Below are 19,701 nucleotides of genomic sequence, written 5' to 3'. Positions count from 1 at the left end.
CATAGGAAACTTCAGTTTCTGTATTACATCTTGCCTGAAGAAGGGGCCTGAGTTGCCTCGAAAGCTTGCATATTGTAATCTTTCTAGTTAGCCAATAAAAGGTGTCATTTTGCTTGGCTTTTCTCTACATGAAAACTAATGAAATAGCAACAATTCAAAGGAAAAAAAAAATCTTAAGTGTGTATCCGGAAAACCAAATGCGGGGGTTGGCGAGCGAAGCCCCCCTAGTTCAACAGAAAATTAAACATGCCATTTCTATCTCCGGAGGTAATAAGTACACCGTTTACAATAATGGCTGCTATTGGCCCCCTCAAGTAGGTGGTTCCTATTACTGTCTAGCAGTTTCTAACAATGACTTGGAGTTTTTCCCACTCCTGCATGCAGAATTCTTTCAGCTGTGCAGTGTTTGCGGTTCAAACAAAATCACACCCACAGCATCTTGATTTGTATTCATATCAGGGCTTTGATTTGACCATTCCAGAATCCTCCATTTCTTTTTCAGCCATTGTTTGGTGGATTTAATGGTTTCTTTAGGCTCATTGTCTTGTTGCAACTTCTGACAGTCTCTCACATTTTCCTCAAGCATCCTGTGGTCCAGTGAAGTATTCCGTTCTGTGAAGGTGAGCTGCTCAGGCTAAGATGCAGCAATGTAGCCCCAAACCATCAGGTTCTTATCTTAGCTTTTCGCCAAACATGTCTTCTGGTACTGTGAACAATAACTATTGTTTCCTTGTCTGCCCTGAGCATGGTGCTCCGGAAGTGCTGATTGTTGCCGTGTGTGTTTATATAGGGGAGATCTAAATCCTTTCCTATAGGCATTGAGAACTTGATTGCAATTAGATTGTTGAGGTAGTAATTTGTGATGTGGACTTTTTCCACGTGTGAAATTTTACATTTTATGGTTATTTAAATACACTATACAATGTAAATGTGGCATGATTCTTATTTACCTTTTGTCTATAGGTGGTATTTAAATGATCAAATTTTTATATGTCCACCTGTTGAAGAAATATTTTTGTGGAGTGTACATACCTTTTTCACATGATTGTATAGGGGTAATCATGGTGTTTTTACAGTTTCAAATATATTTTTCCAATTCTGAGAGTTCTTTGAGTAGAAAGCATTGAAAAACAATTGTTTTTTTGTGTACTCAATATTATGCTCTGCATCAGGACTCTGGTAGATTCAAGTGTCAGATATGAAAGAATGTCTTTTCTGTCTTCCCAACAGTTTGTAAACAGACAGTTTATTTCAGAAACGCAGTACAGCAGCAGTGACAAAGAACAAGCTGATGAATGGAGTACAGAATCTGAGGTATTGTTTTTTTTGTGTATGTGATATAACACATTCTAAGATTGCTGTTCTGACTCCAGTCTATCACAAGGGGTTCCTGCACCAATCATCGAGTCTTATTTGTATAGCACCTCTCTGAGTAATGTGAAAAAAGCAGTTAATTTTGTAGTGCAAGAAGTGTCTAAACAATTGTATTTAAATTTTGTGGTGGCCTTAACTTTAGTGTTAATACTCTATATAAATTAAGAAAGTCATGCATATTTATGTATTTTGAGGTTTGGGTACAGAGAGGTGAAATGAAAGGTGCAACACTTGTGTTTTTGTTTCCATCTAATATAGGAACGCTGCTTTGTGAAAGCGTTTCTAGCTTCTGTCATCACTGTGTATGGCAATCGGTAGATAAAAGGTGGGTTTGTTACATTTAACATCTAGTAAAAATGTGACATTGTCAGTTAGCAGTTAAATCTTGTGTTTAGTGGTTGTCCTTTTAATTTGTAATTCACATAATGGAATATAGATTGTTATGGAATATAGATTGCTGAAATCCTGTTCAAACTTATTCAGACCCTGAGGGTGATGAATCAAATCACTGATATTACCAAGCAGTTCTTTCAGCCAGCTATTGCTTCTGCTTTTCCACTGCCACCAGTATCTATACAAATGTATTTCTCACTCCCCCCTCCCACACATGATTTGCATGCCATTTTTTGTTTGTTCTAAACTTCTAGTTTCATGCTGATCTGTAAAATAGTTGCAAACTGGAATTGGAAGGTATTAAAACAAAATTTGCTGATATTTTGATATTCGATTTGTTGATGCTCTGCGGTGGGTTGGCACCCTGCCCAGGATTGGTTCCCTGCCTTGTGCCCTGTGTTGGCTGGGATTGGCTCCAGCAGACCCCCGTGACCCTGTGTTCGGATTCAGCGGGTTAGAAAATGGATGGATGGATGGATTTGTTGATGCTGTTTTGGAAAGTGCAATACAGAAGTGGGCACGTGTCACCCGCATCATTGAGAATTTGCAAGAATAAAGAAGCATATTGGTATCTTCTCATTGGCAAATTTTAAGTCGGAGTTTTCTGTAACAACTTGTATTTATGTTCTTGGGGAGGCCCCACATAGTTAAGACTGTTCCCTCCCAGGGGCAATCCCTCAGTCTTAGGTGTTGTGGCTATGGTCTACTGTTTTAACTGGTCTTGCTTTACAGTTGCACAGCTGCAATTTGTGGATGGTTATGCCTTTTTTTTTATTTTTACTTCCAGAAAAATATACATAATTTTACATGCGTGAGTGGTTAACAATAAGTTAAACCTATCCTTTCACTAAATAGTATATCCATTTCAGAGTCATAGGAATAAGTCTTCAGCTTGACGGGTACTGTACAAGACTAAGTCGGTTCACCCAAGTGTTAGTGCTATAAGACATTGTCTCACCACATGAATTTTTTTTTTTCCACCCTCCAGTCCACTGGTACAAGCTTCATCTACATAATCTTTGTGTGTCAGGAGTAGTCTCGGTGTGCTTTCAAGACTGTCAATTGTGTAGATGGGCATCCCCAGCTACTCTGTCTGAACAATCTGCAACTCGTCCCAACAAAGTGAAATAAAATTGTTTTTTGTCTTAAGACATATAGGCAGGCCCTTTGTACACAAGAGCTGACAATCGATGGTAACCCGGGAACACACAGCATGCATTTTCTGCTGCTAGGAAACTGGAAGTGTGTGTTTTAGACCTCGCAAACCAAAAAGTCTTGTGTCTGAGAACTCTCTGCACCAGGAGTGTGTTCACACAGGAGCAGCACAGTCGGGCAGCATGTTATTGGCTGTCAGAAAAAGGGATAAGCTTGTGATGCTTCAGAAATGTGAAACTGTACTGGAAAGCTGCAATTCCTAGTTGAGACATCCATGAGCATATAGATAGCGGCAACAGCAGTTGTCAGTTTTGACAATCTGTCTTACCAGAAGTTGTGTAATGTGACTCTTGCTTTAGGGTAATGTCAGCAAAGAAAACAATTTTTCTTTGTGTGATTGATAAGAGGTATTGCAAAGTGCAAGAAGAAGGCTGCCATGGAGTAAATCTGTTAGAAGTTTTGCCAAGTTTTTTTTTTTTTTTTTTTTTTTTGTCAGTATGACAAATGTAACTGTTAGCCTCCTAAACTTTAAAAAGTATCCATAGACCGTAAAATTCTTAAGTGTGGCATCTATGAAAAATATGCCCAGCATAAGATTTCCCTCACAAATCTTTAAAAGAGCAAATGTCTTGAAACAAAGCATTGTCAAAGTTAAACGCACTCAAAATTGTGATAAGAGCTGAAACTTTGACTTCAAAGGACCAAATAATGCACACCTTTAGTAAAGGTTGTGTGTGGCTATGTATGCAGATATGTGTCTTGTTTCATTTGTTCGCTAGTTAGGTAATGTTTAGTCTTCAGTTGGCGTAGTGTAAACTTCACTGATGCATATTGATTCAGATACCATTATAGCTGTTGTGCTAGTGTTTATAATTCACTTTCATACTTCCCGCCATGCTTTTAAATATATTATCTGTATGCCCTCTGTTCATCTTGAACCAGCTTGCTTTTTAGGGTTAGCCCAGTGATATTGCAAAATGCAATGGTTTTTTGTAATTGTTGAACTATAATGTGGAGTTTGAGCCTGTGCTGTCAATGCACAAGCAGTTGTAGCCTACAGCTTTATCCATCTGCACATTGACAACACAAGCTCAAACTCTTAAACACCAGCAACCACCCCCCAAATGCACAAAACTTCTGACTTGGCTAATAACTATAGATGTCTAAAAATGGTGTAGGTGGTAGTCTGATGGATCAAGTTGTGGGTCAGATTTGCCCATGTAACACTGCTTTATTTAAATGTTAAATGCCTTTAAATGAAAAGTATAGCTTTTATGTACACAAATGGAACATGACACATACTGATGGAAGTCTTGGATAATCTTCCCTAGTTTCAAAATGTTGAATTCTAAAATGTTTCACTGTTAAACAAATATGTACAAAATAGTCCTTTCTTGTCACGAGTCAAGTGCTGGTAAATATGTATGTTTGTTACAATTGTGTTTGCTTTGAATGGGTGTGTGTGCAGCTTGTATTTACAATTTAAATTCTCAATATTAATACATGCTTTATATCTCAAGTTGAAGTCTAAAAAGTTGATCTTGGATCAGTAGAGGGTAACTGGCTGATTAGCGTGTTACAAAAATTGAACATGGTAGCATTAAATTTTACACCATTAGCTTGGCACATAAAATCTGGGAGTCAAGCCAACACTGAACTTTTTCAATGAAGTAAACTAAGCTAGAGCATGCTGTTTGTGACTTGTCACAATCACATCCATGTACCTAGATATAAAAGTTTCACACTGACAACATTCTGCCTATTTTTGCATGTGTTTACCATGCCCATTCCCAACGATGTGTTGGTTATGTCATTTGATATCAAATTGACTCTGTTTGCTTAAGCAAACTCCAGAAAGGGCTTAACCTAGTGTTGCCTATACAAGCTCCAGGCGTTTCAGTCTGCAGTTGGATAAATTAGGTTTGAGAATGATTTTTTTTGTTCCTTTTCTAAATGATTAAACACATTGTACCTGACTTGCAGTCCATAGGCTAATGTGTTACATTTAGCCACAGAGAATGCTTGCAAATTGTTAAGTTTGATGGCATTTATTCCCAATGCTTTTGGGGCAACTTTTCAATGGGCTTATTAATGACCATTTTAAGTGTTCCATTCTGTCCTTGGAATTCTACCAAGAACTGCATAGGGGGGGGAATTTAAAATTTTAACCAACTCTAACTTTGTCATTTTAAATCATACTCCCACAATGAAAACCGATTTCCGTGTTTGGAATGCAGGCATATATCTTCAATTTTCTGTCCATTTCAAATAACCATTCCATAATTGTGGCAAAAAGCAATATACTTAAGGTTCTTTTCTACCTTTTTAAGTTTTCCGATGTGATTTCTCTTTTAGGTGGTTGGTAGTCTACAGCAACAGTCGCCGTCTTTGCCAACAGTCAGTCCCGTCACTGCCCCAACAGAGATGCACACAGTGAACCCAGTCGTCCCCGTCCCTCCAGCAGATCCAGTTGTCAGAAAGCAAAGGGTGCAAGATCTTATGGCACAAATGCAGGGTCCCTACAATTTCATGCAGGTATGAGCATTATTTTTTTTTACATTCTAGAAGAGATACCCTAGGAATGTTGCTTAGTTTATCTGCTATCACATGCTTAATTAGGCAGTAGTACTTAGAAGAGGAATTCTAGATTGTCCATTGCCTGAATAGTTATAGTTTTGCACAGAGAGTGGTTTAGTGTTGGAAAGCAATATGTGTGATTGTTGGTTTTCTATTCACTTTTAATAAAAAATCTTAGTTTAGTATCTGGAGAGTGGTGTTGATGCTGATTCTTATTGGGTGTACAGGTAACTGACAAAATAAAGGAAATGTCTCAGTAAATTCTCAACATTATGCAGTGTCACCACAAACTGGTATAACATGATAGATTGGTACAATTTGTTATTCATTTAAGAGACTGGTACAATTTTATTCATTTAAGAGACTACATTTGGCCTTTTGTTGAGAAAGATGTTACAAATGTTGCTTAAGAACCCTAACTAAAGTGCTTCGTTGAGCTCAGATGTGCCACATTTCAAACCATCCTGTTAGATTTCTAATCTGTGAAGAAATGGCTTTGGCCTTATTAGTTTAGGTATGCAACATGTGTTTGATAAAATGTATTTTTTGAAAATATGTCGTAGGAGTCTATGCTTGAATTTGAGAGTCCACCTATGGATCCAGCTATAGTATCGGCACAACCTATGAAGACTGCGCAAACTATGGATATGCCACAGATGGTTTGTCCACCAGGTAAGTTGTTGCTTTTTTCATTAACATTTACATTGCTACAAAACCTAATAGAACTGGGTGTAGAGTAGGCACCAACCAAAATTCAACTGTCTAGTCATCGTAGGGCAAGCTTTCACATACTAATACTCATCCCAGGCCACTTGTTCTTGGCCAGTTGATCTAACCCTTCTATGATCTACTTACAAAAATGAAATATAGTAGTTCTGCTTATGCTAAGACCATGCTGTCTGCATTTATTAGTCTTAATCTTTGAAACTCTGCCTTAGATTTGACCATTTTTTTTTTTTTGAAAATTTAACTGGCCACAAATCCTTCATGCTTAACTCCATATACATATTCTACATATCCAAATGAAGGGCAGATGTATCAGAATATTTATATCTGGAGAAATTCTGTATATCACGTCCTATCTCCTTCCAGTATTTTTTTTTTTTATATATAATTTATTTATTTAAATGATAGCACAGTAAATTGCAAACTTCGTTTTTTACCCAAAAAATGTTTAGAATATTCTTAGCATAAATGTTGGAAAAAGCTTCCAAATGCCAAAAACGTGCTGTGTATCAGCAATAACAAAACCATGGCTATGAAATGTCCACAGCCAACATCTATTTTCAGATTGTAAAAAGTAGTGGATTCTTTTTTCAGCCTTTGCAGTTTTCCAATAAATGATGGTTATGAACATATTTTACTGAAAGCACAAGTTCTAGATGTATAAATTCTGAAACCACAATTCTTAGGCCTCATTATGAAAACTGGTGAAGGAACTATTGTAAGAGAAGAAATTAAAGCACAATAAACATGCAAACTCCAACTTAACCTTTACCAAAAACTGCACATTGAACGTGTATTCCCACACTTGTGACAAGAAAAGTTACAATCGAACACCACAAAGACCGCACAGAATACAGGCAGATGGCTGTGAGCTATGGGAGGGTGGGGAGTATGTCGTGAAATGCTAGCAGCTATTTTGTAGAGTTTTATAGTTTTGAAGTAAAAATGCATTTCTTTCACTGCCTTTTCTGTTTCCAAGTACATCAACATATCATGTATTTGCTTTACTGTAAAGTATTCTACATGTGCAGGTGAAGACCGGACCTTGGCCTTTCAGAAAATCTGGAAAAGAAATTTTAATGCGTGCTCAAATTATAGCACAATTACCAAATTTTTAGAAGAAAAATTTCTAAAATATGCTACTACAAGGAAAAATGACAATTGTTATACAAGTTCGTTATAAGCGTGAAATGTCACATGGTAAGCATAAAAGATCTGATGGCTGCCTATGCCTGTGTTCACCTGGTAGCACTGCGATCACCGCCACCTAAACGCCCTGTTGGAATTGCTGCTCTTCCTTAAATGAAAATGGTGAAAAGACAAATATCTGGAGCAAGGACAAAAAGTTACAAGTTCATCTGGAGCTTGAGGGTACTGTGGAGAACCAGCTTACACCTCTTATTTCAGATGCTATTTTAATGCTTGATGAGTTTCATCAGACTGAGCGGAAAAAGCACAATGAGGAAGACTTAAGGGTTTTTGTGAATGTGCAGTGATGATAAAGGGATCACAGTACAATTAAAACTAAATGTGTGATCCAGGCATTGAATTGCCAATTGAATTAGTCCATGTTACTGCCAGGGAAAGTAAGGCTGACCCAACAGAAATTATTCACTCTGTACCAACATCTTTTTGATGATTCATTCTTAATGCTGGTGACTTCTAAGGGGGAATAAAGGCCTCTTAGACGGTTCCTTTCAATCCAAATATAATGCCCTTAAAAATATAGATTTGTGGCACAATCCAAGCTGGTCTGACCATCTTATTGTCACCTACAATCTTGTATTGACACTAACAGCTCTTTGTTATCCAAGCCAGAAGTTATGTGGTTTGGAGGGTGTGGTTGGTTTTTATCAGTTTTTTTGGAGCTTCTGTAAAATTTCCCCTTGGGGACAAATTGTGTGTGGGTATATATGTAATTATAATTGCACAAGTTATTTATTCAAAGCTCATAAAATAAATGATATGGAATATATACTAAAATGCTGGAAGTAAATGCATAGCATTACTGCCTAAATATGAAAAAAGCCTGCATACCTACTTCAATTTTGGAACGCTTATATTCGAAGAAAGCAGGAATTCTCCACTATACATACACAACCGTACAAATTTTTTGGATACGAAAGTTGAAAAATAGATCTGATGGAGAGACGTTCAATATCCTCTAATACAAATATTTCTGATTTCGATCATGGGATTTTTTTTCTTGCCTATGAACACCACTCTGCTGTTGCTCACAGTGGAAATTTTGTAAGTTTTCTTTGTGCTACCCACCAGTCACAAAATATTCAGTCAAGCTGTAACTTTATTTGAAAGATCTGAACCTGGAGAATTTGGAGATCTGATTTGGAGAAAAAAAAAATCTGCCCTTTTCACTTCCAATTTTGGCCATCCAGTGATGGGTAAAGGCAGACCTTGAAGCATTCATATTCAAGTTACCTTATCTCATGATCCATGTGGCAAAGGAAAGAATGAGAGCTGAAATACCTTTTTAAAAACTAGATTGAAACCTGTCCATTAAAGTGACACTACCTGAAGTTCTGCTGACAAATGGACAGGGAAGGGTGGTCTCTATTGAGACATGCAATTTTGACTGTTTTTGCAGGCGGAGAGAGAGAAACGTCACAATGACGTACAGATACGTGCAACACCCTGTTTTGACAGCAAACTGTTGAAACTTTAAGTGTAGTGCTTTGTAAACAGATATTGCATTTTTTGTTTTTTTTTAAAATGATTATAATATTAGTGTGTGCTGGCACCTACAAGAAAAAAAGACGGGAGTTTAAGGAGTTGCAATGGCTTCAGGTCCTCAAATGTTTTTGAGCTGCACTGTTAGTTTCTACTCCCCCATTCCCACTGATCACACATCTTCATATTAGAATTGTATGCTTAAGTTCTTGGTGAATTTTTTTTTTTCTGTTAACTAAATTTGTTCGTGAAGCATATTTGTATTCAGCTATTCATTTTGTTTGCTGCTCATACATTTTTATCCATTTTTTCCCCCCCTTTAGTTCTTTCTGAATCAAGACTTGCACAGGCAAATGCAGTTACTGTTCAGCCAGAAGCCACACAGGTAGGCTGAAGAATTTGTCTCCTTGTGACGTGTATCTGTACTTTAATTTTGAAAATTTCACCTAAAGATGTGGTGTTTCAATTAATGGTGTGAAAATTACCATACTGTGCCTTTTTAAATAATTCTTTGTGTAACTTGCTTAAATAGTTTTAGCTCTATATATTCTATAAAAGCTGTGACAAAATTCTTGGTCAAATTTCTGATTGTAAAAGAAACACTATAGATTATTCGGTTTTCCGAAATAACTGTTCTACACTACACACTTATAAAAAGACCCTAAATCTTGTAAGTTGTCTTGAATAGCAGTTTGTTTGGAGCACAGAGGTTAAGGGGCATACTCAGGGTTACACAAAAGCCAAACTGAAATGTTGACTTGCTGTCTTAGCCACTCTACTGACTTCTTTTATGATCCCTCAAATCTTCTTATTGGATTTTTATATTTCTTGAATCTTTCATTCAAGACAATGTGTCAATTCAGTTGTTTTAACCTTGAATTGGAAAACTGTGTAGCCTGAAGACTTGATATTCTGAATAGTGTAAAGTATTTGGAGTGCTAGTGTGAAGGATTTTTGGAAACTGCGAACTGAGACTTCCAAATTGAGACTCTGATTTGGTTTTATTAAAAATTTCTTAAATTTTACAATAGTGTCTAATAGTGCACCAACATATTTAATGCTGCATTATTTTTTTATTTAAATATGTGACAGTGTATTACTGGGTAAAGTTATTGCTTTTAACTTAATATGAACACAGCTGACGTGCCTCAAAGGAGGTAGGTCATGTTCACACTTCTATTCCCTGTTCTTTCGCTTTGCCTGTTCAGGAAAATAACTCCTGGAAGTTCCTCTTGCCTTTTTTGTTACACTGCTTTCTGGCCTACTGCCGATGCCTTAGTAGACTGTGTCCATGGTCTTCTGTCTCTGACAGAAGTGACAGAGATTACTACTGAAGGGTGTCCTGTAATACTTTTTCTATAGTGTTTTTCCCATGCCCTGGGTAAATTTCAAGCAAATATAGCTTGCACACAAAATGCACCAATCCATCCAAGTTCAGGGGAAAAAACATTGAAAATGACCATGTATGTGTACATAAAGTTGTGCATTAAACTGAAAAGGATGGCAACATTTAAAATGGACTAAATGTTGAACCCTACATGCACCAGTTTGGCTAACATTAATTGTAAGTTTTTTTTTATTTTTTTATTTTGAATGAACTCATCTTTCAGTGGTTGATGTCTGATTCCAAAAAGCAGAATGAAGTCTCTGCAAACCCATTACTAGTGATTTTAGTGTTGCTTAAAACAAAAGGTAATGAGCTTTATTGCAGACCTAATGAGCGCCAGTATTTTAATACAAGCATTTGATTTTGCAGGGTTATTTTTTTTTTTTTTTTCCTCCATCCACTTTAATAGATTGCTTTAAAGTTTGGCACAAGGAAGGATATTTTGTTTCACAAATAGCAGCTTAAATTGTGTTTTTGCACAATACAAGTTGAAGGCAAAACATGCAAAAGGAGTTTAAAGCGAACAATTTTCATGGAGGGAAGCCCAATTCAGTGCTTATTTACCTGCTTACTCACTGTGATGTTGCTAGATTAGAATTTTGCCAGGATCAGAACAGATCCAGATATTAATTTAATGTAAATCAAGTAATTTTGCAGTGTATCATCTATATAAAAGTGTTAACTTATAGTTGATTTAACAAATGTCTTTTATTTGTAAGGTTCCTATGGTCTCACCTACACCTGAAACGTTCTCCACGTCAGCACCTTTATATCAAACCACCCATACAACAGACTCGCGGCCACAGACTGAAGCCTTGGACCCAATTCAGGTGGGCATCTTTGAAATGCTTATCCTGGAGTAGAGAAACCTAATCAGTCACGGTATTTATAGAGAAGGGGTTAAGTGGGAGATGAATCTCCTAATTTAGTAAGGAGATGGCTGTAGTGTGCCCCCCCCCCCCCCTTGATTTGTTGATTTATTCCTTAGCTGGTTTCACTTGTACAAAATAATAAGGCATACTTTCAGCTTGAATTTCCTTATTTGTGTGTCTAATACTTGCATCAACCCTTTCTTGCAGTGTTAATGGGGTTTCTCAACAAATGTTAAGTCTGGAGAGGTTGGGGGAATAGAGTTGGTATTTTCTGATCACCTGGGTTGATATGGGTGGTAGATGACTTTGGGGAAGTTAACACTGGCTCAACTTTGGTGGGGGTTTGCTCTATATGTATGAAAAAGTTGGCAATTCAGTTTTTCAAGAATGTAGTCTGATTGCTCACAAAATGTATGCTTTTGCTGCTGTAATTTATTTGCACAACACCTTTGCCACATGTAGCTTTTAGAATTATGAATATTACATGTCTCTAAACTTTACTAATTGGGGAGATGAGAAGACTGGCTTGGTGTTCTTATTTTCCAGTCTTGATAGATGAGCTATATTCTCTTTTCAGAATATTTTATACTGTGCAGTAGAGAAAAGGCTGCTACCTTCTTTCAGAAAACCCATGGCCCAAGTGTATATGTAGTCTTTTGCTAATCCTGTGAAGTCTATTGGAGCGAAAAGGAATACAAAGGAAAATGTGATGCACAGAAGTCTAAAAAGACAGAGCCAAGATACAAGTCTTCAGATGTTTGTGTTGACGTAGTTTTAAGTGTATTAAGGAAAGCTGATTTTGAATTAAGCAAGACTTGCATAGATGGTCAACCCTTCATCTCACTCTAGCCGGAAGAATTAACATTGTTAAGATGAATATCCTTCCTAAACTTTTTTTTTTATTTCAAAACATTCCAATATATATCAAATCGTTTTTTTAAACAGATTCAATAACCTCATTCATTTGGAACTCAAAACACCCACGTATCCGAAGAGCGACCCTACAAAGACCTCAGGCAGAAGGTGGCATGGCTTTACCTAATTTTTCAGTTTTATTACTGGGCAGCAAATATACAAGCCATAAAAACCTGGACACACATATATGAACATACACAGGCTTGGTCCGCAATAGAAGTAAAATCCTGTAGTAGTACTTTATACTCCCTGCTCTGCTCTCCAATAAATGCAAGTTATCGCAAATATACTAATAACCCAATTGTGCTTTACTCACTCAGAATATGGAACCAATTTAGAAAGCATTTTAAGATGGAAAATCTTTTATCTGTGGCACCTCTGCAAGAGAACCACCTCTTTCATCCCTCCCAAACATGTCCAGTTTTTAATACCTGGAAAAGTTTTGGGATTAAAATGCTCAGATCTTTATATAGACAACATATTTGCATCTTTTGAACAATTACGTTCAAAATTCAACTTCCCAGCTACACATTTCTTTCACTATCTTCAAATTAGAAATTTTCATAAACAGAAATTGCCCGATTTTCTCAACCTCGTACCCTCCACAATGCTGGAAAAAATACTGCTCAATTTCGAGGAATTAAACACCATTTCTGCATTATATAAAACTAGCCAACCCGCTACGCCGCATAATTATGTATTGATAGGTGAACACTTCCTGAAAGACACAGTTGTCCAGATGGGGTTGGTTTTGAGGATACGACTGTAGGTGAATGAAAAGATGTTACTTTGGAGAGGGCAACATACAATACAGCGTTTTACACGCTGCATACTGCGATTCACATCGAAGCATAGACACTGCTAAGACCATGGGATACCCCTCGCAAACTGTTTTACACGCCGCATGCAGCGATTCACATCCGCAACAAACATGCCTCTTCTTAGATGGTCCTGCCGCGTCCACCCTCGTTCTCAAAGCATGCACACCGCCTGGTCATGTGCCCGCTCGCAAGAGCAACTCACGGGGACCCGCCCACCAACTCTAAGACCATGGCATGTAAAATAGTTTGCGATGGTGGGACGCGGTCACGCGTCATAACCGAAAAGAATGCAGTGGAACCTCGGTTCACGACCATAATTCGTTGCCAAACTCTGGTTGTAAACAGATTTGGTTGTGAACCGAAGCAATTTCTCCCATAGGATTGTATGTAAATACAATTAATCCGTTCCAGACCATACGAACTGTATGTAAATATATATTTTTGTAAGTTTTTAAGCACAAATATGGTTAATCATACCATAGATTGCACAGCGTAATAGTAAACTAAACGTAAAAACATTGAATAACACTGAGAAAACCTTGAACAGAGAAAACGAACACTGCAATAGTTTGCGCTATAGCAACAAAAAATGAACATTTGAAAAATTCTGTAATTTAATAAACCACCAAGAAAAGTAACATTTCAAAAATGGACACTACGAACCGATCGCTGTAAACAGAAGTGAAAACAAAATCAAGCCCAGTGCATTCTTTAACTGCCTTCCTACCTTATGAGTCCAGCCCTCTCTCTCGCTCGTGCTGCCTGTGTGTGCGCGCATCTGTCTCTTTCTGGCGCTGCCAGTGTGTGTGTGTGCATCTCTCTCTCTCTCTCGCTGCCTGTGTGTGTGTCGCACAGGGAGAGACTGAACCTCGCAAGAGCAACTAACGGAGACCCGCCCACCAACTGTAAGACCATGGGATACTCCTCGCAAACTGTTCTACACGCCGCATACAGCAATTCAAATCCGTGACAAATATTCTTCTTCAGAGGTGCATGTGGAGTGCAGCAGAGACAAACGCAAATGACGCTCTGCTCTGTGAGTTGCTGCGTCCGAGTTGGTGGGCGTGGCTCTGCGAGTTGTCGTCGTATCCAATGGTCTTAGAGTTGGTGGGCGTGGCTGTCTTGTGTGCTTTCCATGGGTGGCTACTTCTCGGCGGCTTAGTGAATTAGGATCTATATATATATATATATATATAATATATATATATATATATATTAATTAGAGTCCCTACCTTTCAAAGATCTAAGAGGACATTGGGAAGAAGATCTCTTAATCAATGTATCAGAAAAGGAGTGGAAGGTAGCAAAGCAGAGAATTCACTCGAGCTCCATATGTGCAAAGCATAGAATTATTCAACTAAAAATTATATATCGAGCTCCTCTCTTGCTTAAAACTGTCCAAAATGTGTCCAGGGCAAGATCCAACCTGCGAACGCTGCAACCAAGCTCCTGCCTCACTGGGTCACATGTTCTGGGCCTGCACCAAACTACATTTTGGACCAAAATTTTTAAGTGCCTTTCAGACAGCCTTGGTATCACAATCCCTCCTAACCCATTAACAGCTGTGTTCGGTGTTCTTCCAGACGTCCTTGAAATGAAGGACAAGCAAACGGTGATTGCATTCACTACACTTTTGGCACGCAGACTTACTTTGTTAAATTGGAAGAATCCTAGCTCTCCTCTGATAAGTCAGAGGGAAACCGATGTTTTATTATTTGAAATTGGAAAATATCAAATTCTCAGAGGATTTGTAAAAAAAAAAATTTTTCAAAACCTGGCAGGATCTAATCAATATTATTTCAGAATAAGAGAAATAACTATTACCACATTTAATTCCCTTCTCCATTTCTTATTTACCTATGTATTTATTTCTCCCTTTCTTTTGTTTGTTGTTGCCTTATTAAAAAGCCCTAAGCAAGTCTCCTTCTCAGCGGTGGGGTTTGATTTGTCTTCAATTTTGTTTGGTTATAAATTGATCTATTTGTATGGAATGATTACCATGGTTCCTCTGACTTCTAAAGACTTTTTTTGTTTTTAAACTTTTGCCTCGCCCTTTCCTGATGTGCCAGAAATAGAAACTTGGGAAACTTCTCTCATAATTAGAAATAAGGAAAGCTACATAAGTAACTTGTGTAAAATATAATGTTGTAACAAATGTACATTTAGTTAGTTAGCTAGCTAATACAAAATAGGTGAATCTGCAAGTTGAGCAAGGAAGGATGTACTTCTCGGTAGTCTTTGGTGTGTTTTTTTTTTTTTTTTTTTTTTTAAGAAATTTTTCTTTTTGTGCCTTTGATAAAGAGAAAAGCAATAGGTGTCTTAAGCACACATAATCAGAAGTACTTGTGCCACATAAATCCAGGGGTTTGCCCTGTAATGGGAGACAAGGGGTCAAAGTTGCTCCTTTCCATGAACCTGGGGTATTGGGGGGGATTGAGATTGATAGATACTTTATTAATCCCAATGGGAAATTCACATTCTCCAGCAGCAGCATACTGATACAATAAATATTAAATTAAAGATTGATAATAATGCAGGTGAAAAACAGACCATAACTTTGTATAATGTTAAATGTTAACGTTTACCCCCCCCGGGTGGAATTGAAGAGTCGCATAGTTTGGGGGAGGAACGATCTCCTCAATCTGTCAGTGGAGCAGGACAGTGCCAGCAGTCTGTTGCTGAAGCTGCTCTTCTGTCTGGAGATGATACTATTTAGTGGATGCAGTGGATTCTCCATAATTGATAGGAGCCTGCTGAGCGCCCTTCGCTCTGCCACAGATGTGAAACTGTCCAGCTCCATGCCACCATCTGCACACAGTCACCTTTAATGATCACGGGGTCCATGAGGGGTCTGGGCCTCCTAAAATCCACCACCAGCTCCTTGGTTTTGCTGGTGTTCAGTTGTAGGTGGTTTGAGTCGCACCATTTAACAAAGTCATTGATTAGGTCCCTATACTCCTCCTCCAGCCCATTCCTGATGCAGCCCATGGTAGCAGTGTCATCGGCAAACTTTTGCACATGGCAGGACTCCGAGTTGTATTGGAAGTCCGATGTATATAGGCTGAACAGGACCGGAGAAAGTACAGTCCCTTGTGGCGCTCCTGTGTTGCTGACCACAATGTCAGACGTGCAGTTCCCAAGACACACATACTGAGGTCTGTCTTTAAGATAGTCCACGATCCATGCCACTAGGTATGAATCTACTCCCATCTCTGTCAGCTTGTCCCTAAGGAGCAGAGGTTGGATTGTGTTGAAGGCGCTAGAGAAGTCTAGAAACATAATTCTTACAGCACCACTGCCTCTGTCTAAGTGGGAGAGGGATCGGTGTAGCATATAGATGATGGCATCCTCCTCTCCCACCTTCTCCTGATTATGCAAACTGAAGAGGGTCAAGGGCGTGTTGAACCTGTGGCCTAAGGTGGTGAAGCAGCAGCCTCTCCATGGTCTTCATCACATGTGATGTCCGAGCAACAGACCGAAAGTCATTCAGCTCACTAGGACGTGATACCTTTGGGAATGGGGTGATGCAAGATGTTTTCCAAAACCTCGGGACTCTCCCCTGTTCCAGGTTCAGGTTGAAGATGCGCTGTATTGGACCCCCCAGCTCCGATGCACAGACCTTCAGCAGTCGTGGCGATACTCCATCTGGACCCGCTGCTTTGCTGGCATGAAGTCTCCTCAGCTCTCTGCTCACCTGCACTGTTGTAATTATGGGTGGGGATGTCTCTCCTATGCTGGTATCGGCAGAAGGATGTGTGGAGGGTGTAGTACTCCGAGGTGAGAGTGGGTTAGGGTGGTCAAACCTGTTAAACAAGTTGTTCATTTGGTTTGCTCTCTTCACGTCTCTCTCGATGGTGGTACCCCGCTTCGAGCTGCAGCCAGTGATGATCTTCATCCCATCCCACACTTCCTTCATGCTGTTATTCTGCAACTTCTGCTCCAGCTTTCTCCTGTACTGCTCCTTCGCCGCCCTGAGCTGGACTCTGAGTTCCTTCTGCACGCGCTTGAGCTCATGCTGATCACCGTCTTTAAAAGCCCTTTTCTTCTGGTTCAAAAGGCCTTTGATGTCACTTGTAATCCATGGCTTCTTGTTAGCATAGCAGCGTACAGTTCTTACTGGAACTACAATGTCCATACAGAAGTTGATGTAGTCAGTAGTGCAGTCAACAACTTCCTCAATGTTCTCACTATGTGATCCCTGCAGGATATCCCAGTCTGTAGTTCCAAAACATTCTCTGAGTATTCTCAGCCTCCGATAATATATGTAATATTGTCTGAATATTTGCATCATTTTACTATTTTTCAAGATCAATGATTAAGAATTCTGATCAATCACTAGCAATGTAGCCTTCTATGGACCTCTATTTTAGAGGATCAAAAATGACATTTCTATTAAAATAGAGAGCATTTAGACTTGAAACATTTTAAAATGAAGCACACTTTCAAATATTTCCAATATTTCACACAGCTGTTCGTTTTAATTATGAACTTCTACCCAATGAAGTAAATCATTACATTTCTTATGAACACACCAAACTAGGGAGACGTGTGCTAATTCAGACTTTAACTTTCCTGTGCTACTTTAGTGTAGTCCACCTTTCTGCAGTTGTCCCTAATTGGTATGGGAAGTTGCTTTCAGATCTAAAGGTTACTGAGAGGAGTGGGGTGGTGCAGAATTAAAATTAAGTGGTCTTTCTTTCGGATGCGTTACAGGCAGTCTTCACCATGCATACTCTGTCAGCTACTAAATCAAAATATCAAATAAGCAAGCTAATACAGTGTTAAGTAACTGAGCTTCAATGAAAAAAATAGTCAAATGTTTGATGCAAAAGCTGCGTGACTGCTGTGACAAATTAATGAGTGGGTAAATAAGGACGAGTGTTGGTCATGAAGCTTCAATTTTTTGCTGTAGATGAGACTACAAGTTCTGATTATGCTCTTGCTCTGGGGTTTCTGGAGAGCAGCTGACTGACTGTGACAGTAATTTCTTTGTCAGCTTTTATGCATTCATCATTAGTATGTTGGTGTCGGTGGGTTGTATAAAGAAATGTAATTTTTCATATTCTACAAAATGTCTATAAATTTTCATATTATACAAATAAGTCTTTCATGTAACAAGTAATGGGTAATCACTTCCAGCTTTGAAAGTTTAGTTAAGCCTTGTAAGTTAATTTCTACAGATGTGCCAGCTTTTAATTACTTACAAATCCTTTTTATAATTGTCTGTATGAAAGCCTTAATTACATTATAGACCAATAGTATTTTTTATATATATATTATTTTGTGCTAGCCATCCATTAATTCATAAATTGGCTCCAATTATTGCACAATTAAAATATACTGTTTATAAGTGACTTGGCAGACAGTGATCCTATAATGAACATAACTGAGAATTTAAACACTATACAGTAAATTTATCTTTTATATTTTGTGTGCATATCTAAATGTTTATCCATAACCTTTGAGTGAACACTCTATTCATGTTTATAACCTTAAGTAATCTCAAGGAAATTGTAACTTTGGTTTTTCACCTTTCATATTGTTTCTGTAAAATTACTACATACATATTGAAGTAATTTGTGTACTTCGTTTTGATTGAACTTGGATTTGCTTCCTTGTCAAGGTTATGTAACTGTGCTGTTCATTACACACTTTAGGTATCATTGTCCTTAAGTTCGGAACAGCCACCAACATCCTCGCCACTTCCTGCTGCCTCACAGGGACAAGTGTTTCAGGCTGTTCCCAGCAAACCACTCCACAGCAGTGGAATTAATGTCAATGCAGCCCCATTCCAGTCAATGCAGACGGTAAGCATTGTCAAGTTGATTTACTTTGCCTGCTCATACTTGAATGTCAGCTTTTGATTTGTACAGTTTGGATTTGTGCTTCTAAATGTGCTGATGTAGTGTTGGGAGCGAGTAGCCTGATGTGCTGACTGAATAATTAGTGGATTGATTTTCATTTATTTATGGTGTCGTAGAGGTAGTGGATGGGGGCAGAAATCGGTGTCAAAATAAGCATACAAAGTCCATCTTGTTTAAAACCTGTTCAGATACTTTATTTTCTCTGGGAATACACTTACAGTACCTTCCACTAATATTGGCACATGTGATAAAACCAAAATGGATGATGAAAAATGTATTAACAAAAATCTAATGTTTAATTAAAATAACTGATGGGAAAAATTCTCAATAGCCTTTTTTTCTCCCCCCAAGAGTACCAGAGCTGATAACTGTAGAAAGTCATATGAGAAAAATCTAACTGAAGTATTTTCCTATTCATATATTTTGCATTTTTAAGTATTAAGTAGAAACCCTTAAGTGCTCGACCATGGTCTCTCGTTCACAGTGGGGTCAAATTCCCTCACTTCTCCATCATAATGAGAAAGGCATGAGGACACAATGTGTGACGAAAGGTTGATTAGCTGCACAGATAAGAAAATAGCTTAACAGTGGTAATGGACAGTTTCAACAGTGTGGTTAACGAGCTTAAAGCATCTGAAGATGTTAGCTGGCCTGGAAGAGGTCATGTGCACTATTTGGACAAAAGTATTTGGACCCATTGCCAAGTGTGTAAAATCAAGCACCTAGCCATGCAATCTATGTTTACTAACAGTTGTGAAACAAAATGGGTTGTTTTGAAGAACTTGGTGACTTAAAGCATGGCACTGTGATAGGATGCCAACTTTTGCAATAAGACCGTTCGTGAAACTTTCATGTCTACCAGATATTTCTCGGTCAACTCTAAGTGGTATTAGAAAGTGCGTAAAAGTCACCAACGCTCTACAGATTCC

General features: G+C 38.3%; 1 protein-coding gene across 3 annotated transcripts in view; it reads left to right on the top strand.

The window, feature by feature from the left end:
- LOC114647350 (caprin-1-like) overlaps positions 1–19,701 on the top strand; it is an 84,476-nt gene that overhangs the window by 50,286 nt on the left and 14,489 nt on the right. For 2 of the 3 annotated variants that reach the window (XM_051923463.1, XM_051923462.1), the window contains exons 9-14: positions 1,231–1,328; positions 5,289–5,457; positions 6,063–6,171; positions 9,237–9,298; positions 11,020–11,130; positions 18,566–18,715. In XM_051923463.1, coding sequence (XP_051779423.1) covers positions 1,231–1,328; positions 5,289–5,457; positions 6,063–6,171; positions 9,237–9,298; positions 11,020–11,130; positions 18,566–18,715 — 699 coding nt within the window. Of the gene's footprint in view, positions 1–1,230; positions 1,329–5,277; positions 5,458–6,062; positions 6,172–9,236; positions 9,299–11,019; positions 11,131–18,565; positions 18,716–19,701 lie in introns of all 3 variants that reach the window. The other variant, XM_028796051.2, reaches the window with a different exon arrangement.

Source organism: Erpetoichthys calabaricus, chromosome 2, assembly GCF_900747795.2.
Source record: "Erpetoichthys calabaricus chromosome 2, fErpCal1.3, whole genome shotgun sequence".
In the NCBI taxonomy this organism is placed as follows: domain Eukaryota; kingdom Metazoa; phylum Chordata; class Cladistia; order Polypteriformes; family Polypteridae; genus Erpetoichthys; species Erpetoichthys calabaricus.
Note: the sequence above shows the minus strand (reverse complement) of the source record. Positions and strands in the feature narration are given on the sequence as shown.